This window comes from Mastacembelus armatus, chromosome 4 (genome assembly GCF_900324485.2).
Source record: "Mastacembelus armatus chromosome 4, fMasArm1.2, whole genome shotgun sequence".
NCBI classification, from domain to species: domain Eukaryota; kingdom Metazoa; phylum Chordata; class Actinopteri; order Synbranchiformes; family Mastacembelidae; genus Mastacembelus; species Mastacembelus armatus.
In genome coordinates, this window is record NC_046636.1 from 18,968,316 (window position 1) to 18,985,021 (window position 16,706).

Sequence of the window (16,706 nt, forward strand, 5' to 3'; positions counted from 1 at the left end):
TCATGTGCACCATGGTAACACCTTTACAATTATTTATCCGATGTTTTCTGAACTTCATGCTGCCAGTTAAGGGCACTATGAACAGCAGGGCAAAAGTACCAATTTAAACAGAAAAGTCACAGAAATATGCCATGAATTAAAATTGAAACAGTAGTTGATGCAAAGTAGATTAATCAGCAACGATTCTGATCATTTACATTCCTTGGTTCCTTCCTTCTAGATTGTGATGATTTGGTACTTGTTTTCTGTTTTCCATCACAATAAATCAAATGTCCTCATGTAATAATATGAAGAGTTTACCATGAGCTTTGGGAAGTGGTGCCTTTGACATCGTTTTTACTGTTTTCTGACATTTTAGATGCATTAAATAATAAAACAAGAATTGCATCCTTAATCTGAAAATATTGAAATAAATTATGTATTTTAAGTTTAATTTCATGTGATACTTCATATCAATGATAACAATAACAAAAAACTGTTGTGACCCCATTCATAGTCCCAGAATTGAGGAAATTTGAGAAACTGCCCACGTTTGAAAAAAATACCCAAGGTAGTGGAACAGCTCCAGAACATCTGGTGTCATAACTATTTCCTGTTAACATCTTCAAGTATTTGACTTCTTGTTTATTTAATTGCTAAACAGTATACTATTAAGATTAGTGTATTGCACATACTGTGCTGTACAGAGTTATTATGTAATATAGAGTTGTAGCACTAGTATTTTGTTGGACCACTGTTTCAGGCTGTTGTCGCACTGACCTATAAAATCTTCTTCAGCCATGAATATCTGGGCCATCAGTTCATTTTTCCAGTGGAAACGTGTAGTTTTGTTATACAAATGTGACAAAGTATTAATGGCACACAATAAACATAAATACTTTTATACTCATAAATACTTGTCCTCATGTGTGTTTTATAGTTTTTTTGGTGACTGTAGTCTTTTCAAAATAGATGGTGCTTAAAGTTTGACACACAGGGGGGCAGCATTAATCTGTACTATGTTACTTCCTACTGTAGTTTATGTGCTACAGCAGAGATTTAAACCATTAATCAAAGCTTTTTTTAACTTTTGCCTGTTGTCTGTATCTTTCAACCTGAATGGGCTCAGTCTAAGACCTTTATTGTCTTTTTCAATTTATTTTGAGATTAAAGCCATCATTTGTTCTTATCTCATCTGTGTATTCATTCAACTCAGATTTGCTGTATACAGTATCACATATAAATCTCATAATCAGGGGCTTGATTGTCACTGGCTAGCAGGAAGTTGTTTGTCAGTGAGTTTTCCATTGTATCTACAGTCTGTCCAAGCAGCTGTACAGTTCAGCCTGGCAGAGTTGTCCACACCAGCAGCGAGCAGACACCAGGGGTTAGACTGTGTTATCTCTTATCATTGACATATTGTGTACACATGGAGTGTGTTGATATAAAGGGGTTTGTGTTTACACAGTTTGTTCGTGTGTGTGTGTGTGTGTACGTGTGTGTGTGTACGTGTGTGTGTGTACGTGTGTGTGTGTACGTGTGTGTGTGTACGTGTGTGTGTGTACGTGTGCTTTTTTTTTTTTTTTTTTTTTCTATCTGAGTTAAGAACGCTGTGACAGTGAGTACATAGGGAGGTTATGTAATGGAAGTTCTGTAATACAGGACTTTGCATGAAGTTGCTTTGATGCAACAAGTATAGGGTACTATGCGTGTCTTGCTCACTCCTTCTTATAATTGCTGGATTTCTTTGAATTCAAATCAGGAGTCTGTGTGTTTCAGTAGAAATCTTTGTGTTGAAATGTATCTGTCAAAAATGATGCACACCTGAAGTCCCCGAGTTGCTTTATAGTGTAAATCTCATCTGTTTCATTTGGATCATATGTACCTTTAATGTGACTGTTTTCCATCCTCACAGGTTACCCATCTCTCCGCATAGAGAAAAATGATCTGAGGAGTGTCACTCTAATGGAGGCCAAAGCTAAAGTGAAAGACATTGCCATCTCAAGGGAGAGAGTCACACTGCGAGATGTTTTGCATGAAGGTATTTGTCTCTCTCTAAACGTACCTCACAAAAGTCTTCTGTAGTCTTTAGAAGTGTGATCATTATAGAGCTTGACTGAAAAGTGGAACACAAACTCATATAGTCTGATCTGCAGCTCTTTGAAGAGCCAAGAGAACAGATTGTGTCATGTGGTGTGGTTAACATTTCTTCCCCTTGCTTTGCTCAGGAATGTAGCTGTGTTTGTAAGATGCAGTTTTGAGTGCCAGCCTGGCAGAGAGGTTTGAACAGAATGACCGTGATCAACGCTGCATATTACAAAAGACATACACAGACGTCGCAGCGATACACGTATTTTATGTCTTTTACTGTGTATTGAAGTTATGAGAATTTTGCTTGATAATTCTCTAAAGAACGTTAAAACGTTCCTGTGAAAAATAAGAAATATAAATATAAGACAGGTCTATCAGTGTTAAAAATGTTCTTTTCTCATGAGGCGTGGGCTCAGCTGTCTGTTCTACCAGGCGTATGAAGCCCTAATCTTTTGCTCCTAGACTATCTTGATGAACTTTGCTCATTTTATATTAAGAAAAGATATTTTCTTGTAAGAGCAGTGAAGGATTCCAGGGATATATTTGGGTGCATTAACAATGTTATGAGTGTAGTGCTTATATCACCATAAACATACCAGGCATCTGAGGCTCTAATCTTCTACTCCTAGCCTATCTTGATGAACTTTGTTCATTTTAAGCATATTTTCCTGTTTAAAAATATAAATACTTTGTGTTATCCTTATAAGAGCAGTGAGAGATTCCAGGGATATGTTTGCGTGCATTAACAATGTTAAGAATGCAATGTGTTTATATCACTGTTAACATATTTGTGTGGATAAAAGGATCCTCAGTCATAAGTTGTTTTTGAGATTTTCTTAAGACTTAGGTGTAAAATGGGTAAGAGACAACATTCTCATACAGTTAGAGGTATTTAAATTGGATGACACATTTTATCAGGTATAAAGTGTTTCCGGAACAGATGAAACTTCGAAGTTCTTAGAACCTTTACAAGAAGTTCCTCATTTTTCTGTAGACACCACAGGAACTAAGAACTGTAATAGTTTTTAGAACAGTGTTTTAGGGGGCTTTTTTTTTTTTAGCTCCAGCTTCAAAGAAGGTACTTTTCAGTACCATGAGAACTATGAGAGATGTACGTTTACATTGATTTGTCAAATACTGAATTAAGACATTTGGCAACTAACATTTGTAAAAGTTTATTTTCATAAACAGCAGTTTTACATGAATAAAAAAACAAACTCCTCAAATAGGCTGACGCCGTAGCCCAGGCTGCCTGTGCAACAAAGAAAATTTAGAGGGAGAGATTTAGACGGATCAGAATGAAACGTGAACATTTTTGCTAGCGTTGTTGTTGAATATCGTGAAGAAATGACATCGCTATAGCAAACATCAGCCAGCTTATGTTACTACTGGCGGTGTAAATGTGAAGAGAAAAAAGGCCCTTAAGGTGTGTAGTTCTCAGGTCTGTTCCTCAATGGGGTAATTCCTAGAACTGAATGCATAGAACTGTTTGGTCTGAAAGCGCCTGTAGACATTATACTTTTACAGTACAGGACACATGCTTAAGTCATCATGAAGAATAGTAATTCATGAAGAATCTTCTCACTATTGGCTTTTCCTGATATAAGGCTCCACCAGCAGCTTTTGGACATGTGGCATTCATGATTATTCAGATTTTAAATCTAGAAAATTAAGATGTTTCCAAACATAAACATCATGTTCTCTATTCTGACAAGGCAAAAACTATGCAGAAGCCAGAAAGTACACAATGGAGTGTTTGAATAAAGTTGGCAAACTACAAGAATTTTCCATCTTCGGAAAAACTGAATTTTGTTCTTTTTCTTTTGTGGGGTGCAGAGACAAATTAATGTACTATAATATATTATGTAGATTGTTGTGTCCTGCGCCATCACTACTCAGTATATATTGGACTACATTTTTATGCGTGCTTTTGAATTTGCAGCACATTTCCTTAATGTTTGTGCTTCGACATTTGTATGTGTCACTATCATCATCTTTATATATTGTATGTGTCTGTGGTGAAAGAGGCCCATTAACATAAATGTTTTTCCTGCAAAATATGAGCATGCCTCATCAAATCAGTGTCAGTGAAAACCTGCCATGAACCTAAAATAGCAAATTTTTGTTCCTCCTGAGGTATATCACATATTGACAGAAAGCTTTAGACACTTGAGTTTCTGAGTCTTTCCCTTTGGCTGTATATCAAAGATGAGCGCAACTATTTGGGCTTCAGTTTCACTTGAGCGGTCTTTGCTGTCGACACGGGATGCTTTTGGAGGCAATTCAGCACTGTCATGGTCATGATGGTACTGAACAAGACTGTACTTCACTTTCTGGAGGTTTGCCCACACTGGGGTTTAGTGTGGCTGTGTGAATGATGTAATAGTTACCCAAGGGTGAATACAACACAGTGGAGGAGAAAAGTGTGGGTGTTCTGTTTGTAAATGTCACATGCAGGCTTTCACTGGTTTATGGTCATTGCTTCTGTCTTGAAATTGAACCTGCTCAAATTATTTTGCACTTATTGGAAACTGTTACCAGTTTCAATATAAAAGCTAAAACTGAACTCCTCAGTCTTACTCAGTCTTACTCAGTCTTATATATATTTTTTCCTTGATAGTGATGTTGGGTTAGGGTTAAATGTGGGTTAAATGTGATAGTGATGGCAATGGCACTTAGTCTGTCCATCATTTTGGTGCAGACTGAAATATATCAACAACTATTTCATATTTTACAATGAGAATTTGTGTAGACATTCATGGCTCCCAAAGGACAGTATACCTGCTAAATATCAGTTCATTAACATCAACAAAGCATTTACGAAGCATGTACACCCAGAGCTGCTAAAGTGGACCCTTAAGGCCCTTTCAGACAGAATGTGACACGCACAATAATGTTTACACTGAGCTGGCTTCTTAGTTGAGAACAAAATAAATGGAGTTCTCAAAATTTCTAGTGAGACTAAATTTGGTTGTTTATCCCCGACTCCCAGTCAGCAACTGAAATCTGTCTGACCCATACAGCCCCTGTTAAAAGACACTTGATATGCAAACTTCAGTGGAAATTAGTTTTTTGGGAGACAGGTTTTATTCTGTAGAGCCCTATATGAAAAGGTCATACAATGAATGCGTGGAGGTGCTGTACAATTCAGGGAATTCAGACACACACAATAGCAGACGTTCCTCCATTTTGATTTCTGTGCTCAGCTGGTTGCCTCATTTCTGGCTATACACAGTGTGCTAGTTTAAACTTTGACCACGCATATGTTGAGAGTTCGGTAAACTGTCGTGGCGCGACACGAGCCACTGGAAATAATGGTTTTCAGAGCCCCATTAGCCTTGCTAAGCTAGCCCTGAGCTGACACTGCTCTTACTTGGCCATAATTTGCTTGATTAAGATGTATTTCTGCTTTTATCAACAATATATCTTGTGTGTCAAACACACATGGCCTCTATGTTGGGTTGATCAGTAGCTTTTCAGTTCTGTTTTGTTAGAGAAATCCAATTAGTTAGAGAAATCCAATTAGTTGCCTACTCTGTGTTTTATCTTACTCGCTATAGGTGTGACTAGATTTTGTAGATTGCGAGTGTGTGTACTTTGTTAGGTTGTGTTAATCGAACAGGTCTTTGCATGAACAGTTCTTTGACACTGTTCATCCTTTATGGATGTAATTGGTGTACCCATCTAACTTCTTGTCTTGACGAACATGGGTAGCTATCCACACTGTCCAAGCCTCCATACAAAATAACAGCAAATGCAAAAGAGATATTAAAAACAAGGGATATAAGTAAGAACCAACAACTACAAGACATACTTGTTTCAGAGGTGGGGTGAACTCTGAGTGGAGTTGTGTTCTGGGAGCCAGCAGGTCTAGACAGGCATGAAAGGGGCAGCAGAGAGACAGTTAAACACTAACCCTGTTGTTATGCTTCGTCTTTCATCCTGTTGAAATATAAGGCATAGTCAGCCTTAGGGCTCAGATTTTGTGCTAAGTTTATGTTGATAGTTTATGTTCTTAAATGGCATTTTACCTCAGTGAAGTCCTAGAGCAACAGAGTGACAGTTTAGACAAAGGAGATGATGAAAGTGTTCACTTAGCCTTTCCTTGTCGTATATATTACTGAATCGTTCTTCGCAATGAAAGCTCCTTTGAGCTCTGTTGAATTGCTCGTTTTGGCTCATGGCAGTGAGACAAGAGCCAAAACTGCCTAATCCCATTAAGAAAGATTTTAAGCAGAAGCCTGTCGACCTCTGTCCACAGATCAGCCAAGCGTGGAAACTAGTGAGCGAGGTGACATTTCAATCTTTGAATGTGTTGCCTCCGGCTGTCTCTCTGCTGCCCTTTTCCTCACATAAACCCTGTGGTTTTGTCTTTTACAGGCACATTTGGCCGCATCTTCCACGGTGTGTTGCTGGATGAAAAGGACCCCAGCAAGGAAAAACAGGTCTTTGTGAAGACAGTGAAAGGTATGTGCTTTAGCCTTGCCATAATACATGCGCTGAATGCAGAGCTGTCAAATAAATTAAAATACTGTCAAGTCTAATGCGTTGTAAGCGTACCATCTCTCATTTTAATGAGCAACTCACTGTGGGTTTTCTAATGGTAATAAGTTAATCCTCAATGAGCATTACTAGACCAAAGCATGGCTGTAAGGCCAGATGAGAGATGAATGGCAAAGGTCACTGGACTGAATCTTAACAGTTCAGACATTGTGAAATTTTTGGCATGCACTGTAGGATGTCAACTCTGCCTATCAGAAATATTAGGTACTTTACTAATGGTTTCCGCACAAGGCAGTACCTGGTTTTAATCCAGTAAGCAGGCTTGTAAGTCTGACAGTAAATTAATTACGAGTCTTACTCATGCTCCAAGGTTTGCACGTCAGTGAAAGGCTACCCTTATTTGTGACTGTCAAGTTCTTTGTTAGCGGCATGTGTCAGCTTCCTTTGCCAGCTGACTTCTGACCTCTCCATTCTCTCATGTTTACTCAGGGAGGGGTGGATACCACAATATCCTCATGCCAGTTTTGACTTTGTTAAGCGCTTTACTTCCTCCTCATGCCCTTTGGGAAAGGAACAATGCTGCTTTCCATAAGTACCAGACGATGGCAAAGCTGCATACACAGATTAAAAATTGGCACAAGTCAGTTTTCCACTAGAAATGACTGGCGGGCGAACAGGCAGAGAGACCTGTGCAGGAAAACAAAAACAAACAAAAAAAAAAAAATCAAACACTACATAGGGTCACAGGGTAAATGTATCCTTATCTTTCCAACTGCTCCTGCATGGTGTGGCCATTACAAGGACGCTGTCTTTTCTTTAAATCAGATTCTGTCTCCCTTTTCAGATCATGCATCTGAGGTGCAGGTGACCATGATGTTGACTGAAAGTTGCAAACTTCGCGGACTTCATCATAGGTAGTTTGCTTTTCTTTTATTGAAAAGTACTTTAAGAAGCTGTTTTGTATCTAGGCCATTGTCACACCAAAGCACAGTAATAACCTGTACCAGTGTTACAGACATATGTTGGTTTCTCCATCGTCCGTGTTCACTTTTGCAACAGTTTGTTGTTTAAATAGCAGTAAAAAAAAAATCTGTTTTTCTCTTTAAACAACCACGGCGCTCCGTCAGAGCAGTTCCTGTGGTCATCTTTTAAATGACTTGGCACTGACGAAAGAAGACCACATTTTTGCACATAGAGCACATAGACTATGGAGGAGACACAACATATTTTCCAACATACAGTAAATGTAACATCTAGAGGTTGAGTCATGGCAACTGGACTTCTAGTTTTTCGGCCGAAACATTTCACTACTCATCCGAGTAGCCTCATCTATTCTGAGGAAGTTACGGAACACATTAAATGTCTAGCAGGGAGAACACACTTTACACCCAGTTTGTGGCTCAGATGGTCACATGAGTCTACCATCAGATCCTAACGAACCTCACCTCTGCTCACGTTACCTATCGGGCCTACTCAGGCCAGGCCAGGTGTGAAGTGGACCCAACTCAGGAGTGTGGGTCTAACTACTCTCATCCCATTTACATAGTTCACCTACAGAGCCTAGTTAGGCTAGGGGTGGAGTGAAACAACATGAATGATAAATTTGAGATTCCATACCAGCATTCCCTTAGACTGACGAAGCACTACTTAGTTTAGTAGTGAAACGTTTCAACCTAAAAACTAGAAGTCTAATCGCTATGACTCAGCCTCTAGATAACGACTGAGAATCTTCACAGACAAGTAAATGTAACATTAGCACATTCCACTGTAGCTCATTTTCTGTACTACTGTCATTTATTTCTTGTATATCTGATTCCAGTTAAGATGAATGCATTGAGTGTAGTTAAATATTACAGTAGCCCTGAAATTGTTAGGAGACTTGACATTTCACTGTACGTATGTGGGCACAATTGTCTGTTTGCTTTTCTTAGAGGTTAGCAAGTTGATGTTAACTGAAACTTCCTCTTCCACAGTTTGGCAGGTGTTTAGATAACCCTCAATTCCATAAACCCCTTTAACTTCTAAACACCTTTATAAAGAGTATAGGTAAGGGTCACACGCTGTTTTGTTTCCTCAGTTGGTCTTTCTCTATTTTCAGAAATCTGTTGCCCATAAGTCATGTGTGTACAGAGGATGGAGAAAAGCCCATGGTGCTGTTGCCTTTCATGGCTTGGGGTAATCTAAAGCTGTTCCTGCGTCAGTGCAAGCTAGCTGAGGCTAACAACCCACAGGTCAGTCTTCAACCAAGCATACATTTTCTTTAAACATGAGTCACTTATTGCACTACCAAGATATATATTAATCCAAACCATATATAGAATTGCATTACATTTTTTATTATTCAAATAAATCCCCCATATTGGAGCAACATCCAGATTCTCTTCCACTGTCAAAGCTGAAAGAGCTTTTTGTATGTTTGCAACAATCAACGCAAAGTAGCACCTACCAGTAACTACTGTTTACACTGTTATTAGAATGACTGTTAATAGAGTCATGAAGTCAGTGCTCAGGGCAGAGATTTTTATCCGCCATGTAAAGACAATCAAGCTTTTGTACAGGTTAACCCCAGGGAGTCTTTGATGTGCTTGGCAAAGCCGCTGCAAAGATCCAACCAATCAATCACCTCCAAAATAAAGATGTAGCAAACACTTTGCAATCACAAGATGAAGCTTGCCAGCCATTTGCACTAATCAGAACGCCTTTGTAAAGTTTCAGGTAACACATCAGAACTTTCGTTCTCAAAAATTTCATTATGTAGTTTTGGCAATTGTTAGAGAAAGACTTAGTCATTAAGTAGTGCTGGTGCTATAAAACATCAAGCTGTAAATCTGATATGTATCAGTATGGACTAGATACACTTCTGGGGAAAAAGGAGCACAACACTGCAGTGTACTATTCATTCTAAAAGTGAACATCTGGTTCGCACAGTAGAGTGTGAGAAAGGTGTTGAGTGTTGACCTTTTCCACAGTTGTCAGTTTTCCACTGACAGCAAATTGCATGGTGCTTAATTTTGCTACCAGCTACACACATTGAATTTTTGACAAAGTGTTCTTATCACTGTCCATTGGTTGCTAAGACTTTGTTGTTTTACTGTATGCTGTCAGATAAGATTTTTTTAAAAAATTCTGCATTGTGCGTCTGAGGCTGGGTTCATACAGCTGCCTGTGCAAGATCCAGATACATAGAGATAAGAATGTAATGTATACTATAGTTCAGGAACTCTCTCGAAGGCAAAATAGACTTTGAAGGTATTTAGTATGTTTATATATAGTCCAGAATAAGGAGCTGCTCAAGGTATTTAGTCTTCTCTCAGAAACGACTGCTGCTCGAGCCAATGTCTAGAGGTGCTTCAGAACTCCAAGTACAAAACAACTTCCTCCAGGGTCAGACACAAATCTCTGAGTGCGAGATTTTGTGAGTCACATCAGTCGGATTGTTTCCCTTCTTTGCGTACAAAGTTATTAAACAGTGTTAAAAAAGTCATTTTACATTTCTCTGCTAAAGGAGCTGCTAAAGGAGAAATGAGTCTACAGCTGCACTAGCACCACTGTGAGGCTGAACTTTGGCATGTCAATGTTAACACGCTGATGTTTAGCATGTATGTGTACCGTTCACACCTTAGTTTAACATTTTAGCGTGCTAAACTTCAGCATGATAACATATGCTAATTTAGCACTAAACAGAAAGTGCTTGCTAATGGCACTAGAGGAAAAGTTGATCAAGTTGATCATTAGGGAAACTTGAATGTGACAAATGACAAAATGTCATGAAAACCTGTGCAACAGTTAAGTGTCACTGAAAACTACAAACGTGAACCAATAGAAAAGTCAAGGGGTCATCAGGTCAGTAGGATTAATTGCCTTGTCACAATAGAGCTGGACCAAATGTCATGGCAATCCTTCAAATAGTTGTCTATGTTGTCTAAAAGCCAAAAACATCAGCCTGCTGTTGGCACAAGAGAACGACTTAAGCAATATGGCAGGGGCTAAAAACACAAATGTCCTGCATTTAATTGTATAACCAACTGTCTTTAAAAGGTGTTTTTATTTTTTAAGAAATGTGTTCCATAGGACACCCATATTAGTTTAAACAAGTTTTTCAGTTGACTAGCCTTACACTTTTGAAAGACCAAAATAGTCTGTGTATTTAACTCCCATCTTTGACCCAAGTTTCACTATGTTCTATTTTAAAGGAAACCAGAACAATTTGACACAGAAGACCAATTTCACCACAGTAAAGTCATGTCAGCTGTGGTCTCCTGTCACTGCTCCCTATTTTTTTGTTTTTCCTTCCTGTGCTTCTCAACTACAACCCTCATTTCCTTTCAGGCCATCTCTCAACAAGACCTGGTTTATATGGCCATCCAGATTGCATGTGGAATGAGCTATCTGGCTCGCAGGGAGGTCATACACAAAGACCTCGCTGCCAGGAATTGTGTGTAAGTGTCCCTGACCTGGCTTGTACCTGTTGCCATTTGTGCTCAGTTCTTCCCTGTGGCTTTCAGGTGATTTGGCTTGGAATGTAATTACTAAAAAAAACAAAGACGTGACTTTTCAGTCCTGTCTCCCTCTGACAGCATTGACGACAACATGCAGGTGAAGATTACAGACAATGCTCTCGCTCGAGACCTGTTTCCCATGGATTACCACTGTCTGGGGGATAATGAGAACCGGCCCGTTCGCTGGATGGCACTGGAAAGCTTGCTCAACAATGACTTCTCCAGTGCGAGTGATGTGGTAAGAAATGCTGTAACAGATATACAGTTTACTTCTTGCAGTTCAACTGTGCAAGTCTATGTCTGTGGGCAGTACAAAAAAGTTACTTTTCCTGTCTCCTGAGGGTTTTCAATAGATATGGTATTTGCATGATGCAGAGTTGGTGGAGCAAGGAAGTGGCACCAATTGTATTTGAGCCATTCTTAGACACTTCACCAAGGTAAGAAGGAAGGTAGGGAAGGAAAGAGAGGTGTGTGCTCCAAGTGTCTTTGGCTCTTCACTGTTTCCTGTTTCAGGATAACAGATTGGGCGAGGCAGATAGTCCGGGAACCTTAACAAATCCTTAGAGACACCACTCAGAGACCAGCCAGATAGGCCCCCACCCCTCAACATTCCTCTTATGGTCACACTACTTCATGGCACTCACCCTGGTCCCTGGCACTTACAGTGAACAGACGTCTGCTATTAACACCCAGCTACACTTTAAGAGAAGTCCAGACGTGCGCATAGAGCTGTGTGGCATCCTCAATGCATCACACATAAATTCTCCATACCCTTATGTTAGTGGTTACGCACAAGCTGAACAGAATGAGAGACTGACTATTGGCATGTCTAGACCTTTTTGGGAATGTTGGGAGTAGTCTGGTTGGGACGTAGCATGGTTCACTGTACAACACATTTTTTTCTCTGTGATGCCCTCCCATCATCGTAACCTCTGCACTCAATCACTCCCTTCCCTTCCTTTAATGGTCCTGTCACCCCATTAAAGGTTATGACACACTGGCAATTTGGCGTACACTGTTCATATGCCACTGTCAGGTTAGTAACAGCTGACACTGACTTTGAATTAGCACGATTTCTAAATTCTAAAATTTAGGGTCAGCATCTACTATAGCACCTTTCATTTTAAAGAGTAACCTTAAATAAGTGTTAATTCTGAGTGACGCTGGTTAACATGACGGGAACTGCCTCGTCCTTACTACTTAATGGGAGGTCACAGTGAAGGTTTAGCCAACAACGCGTACACTGTGGACCCTTGCTGAAAATGGGAGCTTGAACCCTCAGTCTCCGTCACAGCCACCCTAATGTTTCTTTTAACAGAACCTTTGGCATTGTTCCTGTTGAACGTTTTGCATCTGAATGCAAGCATGCGTCACAGGCTTTCATGGATACAAATGTAGGATCTGTTTATCCTGTTAGATGATAACATGTTAAAAACAACAGTTTCTGCTGATTATATATTTTGAAGGTGTTGTACAGGAGTATTACACAATGGCCTCTGTGTTCATCATGTGCTGTGTTTTTTTTTTTTGTTGTTGTTTTTTTTTTTTTACAGTGGGCCTTTGGAGTGACGCTGTGGGAACTGATGACTCTGGGTCAGACCCCCTACGTCGACATTGACCCTTTTGAGATGTCAGCCTATCTGAAGGATGGGTACAGAATAGCACAGCCGATCAACTGTCCAGATGAACTGTATGTGAATTTACAGGGCACACACACAAACATGCAAATACAAATGCTACATTTTCCATTTCTAATTAATTGATTGATTTCTTTAAAAACAATGCTTGTGCTAGAGATGGACAATATTTAAGCTGCTACTTAATTACCAGCTAAAGCTCAGTTTAGTATAGTTTTGCCACATTAGAAATGCCTTGACCAGTGTCTGCCATACCCCCCACTGAAAACTGTAGAGCACCACATATTTAAAGTTCCTTAAAGTTTTACTAAATATTGTGTAAATAATGTGTTTTTATGCTGTTTTTGTCTGTATATGTGATGAGAAAAGTAAGATCGGAAGTAGAGGTGAAACAACCATTGCATTTAGTATACCATCAAGAATGGAGGGGAATAGACAAAACGAGGGAAATTAACTGGATACTTCACTGGATACAAACAAAGAACAACTGGGCACCAGTGGGTGATGTGGACAGAGCCAGTGAACTCAATAAGTTCTTCAGTAGGTTTAACACTGCAGCAAATGTACTTTCTTCCCCAGCCTATACAGCTATACCCTCTCATTCTTTCTCAGTGTCATGTAACAGCTGTCCTTGCATGGGACTACCTACGTCTCCTCCTTCATTTCCTCCTCCTCGTCCTTAGACATCTGCAGGAAGGTGCTAGTTTTACCAAACTATGGTAGCCAGTGTGCTGTTTAATGCTGCAGTCTGCTGGGGAGGCAGCATAAAACAGAAGGATGGAAGGCAGCTGGACAAACAGGTTCAGTGACTGGAGGCTGTGGTGGAGAGTTGCAGACAGAAAAAGGCTGAGGCCATCCTGGAATACACTGATCATTCCCTTCGCAAACATCACGATGGAGCAGAGAAGCAGCTGCAGTGAACTCACCTTACTGTCATCCCCACTGTCATCAGGCTCTACAACACCTTGGCAGATGACAACTAGAAAGCAATCAAGGCTCAATAAAGCAGATATTATCAGAAGAATTATTTCACATTAACTGCAGTCAATATACTATTACAAGAAATGTTAAGTCCACCTCCATTCAAAATTATATTTTGCTTATATTTATTTCAACTGAACTAAATGGCACTGGTGACTTGTCCAGGGTGTACCCCTGCCTCTTACCCAAAGAGTGCTGGGATAGACTCTAGTAGACCCTGTGACCATAAATAGGAATAAGCAGCCATATAAGCAGCCATAGATGATAGATGGATATATGGATGGGTATAGATAATGGATGGATGATGGATGAACAAAATGGCAGTATTCAACATTATGGAGTTAAGTATCCTCTCCAGTTCCAGTTTCACATGTTTTCGTAGCTGGATGAGAACCTTTATTACAGTTTTTGTTGACATTGTGGCAATGCATGTGTACTGTTGAGCTGGAATTGTAGTCTGGCGTTAGTGCCACATGGTTTAAGTAGTACTGGAGCAGAGTAAAACTGAATCTGCAAGCTACTGGAGTTGATTAATGTGAAGCTTATCAACATCCTGCAACTGTCAATAAGAAGGAACGGGCGTCGTTTTCCCACCATAGCATTATCATCAACGAGCCTGTTTCCTCACTATCAAGCTTCCAACAAAGCCGTCACTTTCACTGGATAATAACAGGGTTTTTCTTGGCTCAAATTATGGCCGCAGTGGACGACTGGGTAGAGTGCGCCTAAAGATCTTGCATTATGTCTGAACGACAGCCCACAGGTCAAAAACACTAATTTCTTTGTCATATAATAATTTTTTATTTTCATTTCATATGCTACTGCTTGTGCATATTAGTCAGAACCATGGGATTCTTTTCCACTGTTACATCAATGATGCACAGCTGTCAGTCAGACTGCCTCCTGGGTGCCTGTCTAATCTTTTTATTTAAGGAATACCACTAAAATCTGCATATGTCTAAGCTTCAGAGACACTAAGTCCATCATCAGTGCTTTTATTTCCTTGCTCCCTTTTTAATGGGTTTACATTGGTTTTAAGTTTATTACACTACCAATACCAGCTACCATCTGTCTAAGAGCACTGAAATTGAAACATTATAAAGCACTATAAGAAGAGAATGATGACCTCTGATCTGTTAAATAACTGAACATGGTTTCCTTTGGTGAAGTGAACATTTCCTTTTCTAGATATTTAGGGCCATGTATTGATTAAGAGGTGATTAGATCTCATTCACTTCTATCAGAGTTGCAGCTCCTGTTATACAACAATACAATCCATATTGTCAGTGAAGGTGTACTATCAAAAGGGTGTACTTTGTAATTAATATAATAATAGGCCTTGAGTTTGATGACCTCCAGGTCTTTGTCTCTGTATTGTGAAACACTCGTGATTATCCTGATATTTGTTGTTGACCTTGACCAGTCTTGTTTTTTTTTGTTCTGTCTGTGTTGCAGGTTTGCAGTGATGGCTTGTTGCTGGGCCCTGGACCCAGAGGAGCGGCCCAAGTTTCAGCAGCTTGTTCAGTGTCTCACAGAGTTTCACGCAGCACTGGGTGCTTATGTGTGAAAACAAGTTTGTCCCCCACCCCCCACCCCAAGAACAGCTACACTAAAAAGCTGTTGGACACTATTCATATGAAATATAAGTATGAAATTGTGCCTTATCAGATGAAAAAGCAGACTTGCGCCTGATGATTTTATTTTGTACAGTCTCCTAGAGTTTTTATATAGCTGAATTACCTATTTACACCATAGCAAAGTAAAACGATTCTTTGTTGAATATTGTTTCCTATGGTTTGAAACTGTCTAGAAACGGCAATTACATTGCTCTCCACTTACCAAGAGGACTGGAATAATGGAAAGGTGTCCTCATCTGTACAGCACACCAACATTTATGGACATTTTTGTGCCATGGAACAATTTAAAAAAAAAAAAAAAAAAACTTTAAAAAGTGTCTGACAACCTGGTTTTAAAGACATGACTTAGTAAAACTGTAAATTATAGATGATGTTTGGATGAGAGAACAAAATGATTTAGGTACCAAAGTAGACTTAGAGGCTTCATTCGTGTATATAAGCATATTCACAAGCATGCTGCTTCACTCGGGCGTGGTACGAGAGGCCTCTTGGAAACCAGAGCTGTGTTGAGATGATTTTTCTGGAGCTCAAATGGTACACCAATTCCGCTGGATGACACTAATAACTGTGCCACAGATAAGTTATCTTGTCTTCTGACTGCCAGCCGTCAGCGGAGATGACGTAGCTGTTTTTTTTTTTTTTTGTTTTAATGTCAGCTGTGTATGAGACGTGTGGACACCGCTGCTCATGCAGTATCAACACTGCAAAGCTGAATATGGAAACTTGATTTTTAAACAACACCTGGAGTGAATTTTTGGACGCTGTTATTTGAATGCCACCACCATCTTATTTTGTACATCTTCTTTCCATTATCAAAACCTTCGAACAGGTTTATGCTATACTGTCTTTTTCATATGCTTGATTGTTCTGTGTCAGAACACAGGCCTTCACAGGGCTTTTTGACAGATTTTCCTGAGTAACTACAATGCTACTAATCACTGTGAACATACAAAACTGCTTGGTTTAATCTTATTCTCCTGTAACATCTTTGTGATGTGTCTTTATGGTCACTGCATGTTGAGTTAAGGTTGTAAACTGCTTCCCAAATTCATATCCACAAATTAAATGGAATCTTTTAAATGTACATTAGTATGCCATTATCTTTGTTGCCCAGCATATAGTGTTAAATTTGAAACAAAAGCACTTAGCCTAGATTTAGATCTGATTACCTGTTACTACATTGTTTTTTATTTTTGTGCCAACACAAGCCACGGCGGAAGCTTTTGTTTTGGTACAAGAATGTTTTTCTGTTCTACCTTAAACCACAGTGATCCCCGTAATGTTCAATTATTGCAACCATGCACTTGTTGATAGGGGATAAAAAAAGAGCTAAATGAGTAAAGGAATTTAGCTACAACTGTGCTCACAGGTTTGTATTA

The 16,706-nt window shown here is 39.4% G+C and overlaps 1 protein-coding gene across 4 annotated transcripts in view; it reads left to right on the plus strand.

Annotated features, from left to right (window-relative positions):
• ryk (receptor like tyrosine kinase) overlaps positions 1 to 16,411 on the plus strand; it is a 34,976-nt gene extending 18,565 nt beyond the window's left edge. For 3 of the 4 annotated variants that reach the window (XM_026305331.1, XM_026305333.1, XM_026305332.1), the window contains 8 exons: positions 1,895 to 2,020; positions 6,451 to 6,537; positions 7,418 to 7,487; positions 8,672 to 8,804; positions 10,903 to 11,012; positions 11,151 to 11,310; positions 12,626 to 12,762; positions 15,146 to 16,411. In XM_026305331.1, coding sequence (XP_026161116.1) covers positions 1,895 to 2,020; positions 6,451 to 6,537; positions 7,418 to 7,487; positions 8,672 to 8,804; positions 10,903 to 11,012; positions 11,151 to 11,310; positions 12,626 to 12,762; positions 15,146 to 15,257 — 935 coding nt within the window. In that variant the 3' untranslated portion in view covers positions 15,258 to 16,411. Of the gene's footprint in view, positions 1 to 1,894; positions 2,021 to 6,450; positions 6,538 to 7,417; positions 7,488 to 8,671; positions 8,805 to 10,902; positions 11,013 to 11,150; positions 11,311 to 12,625; positions 12,763 to 13,321; positions 13,467 to 15,145 lie in introns of those variants that run through there. The other variant, XM_026305334.1, reaches the window with a different exon arrangement.
• The last annotated feature ends 295 nt before the right edge of the window (positions 16,412 to 16,706 follow it).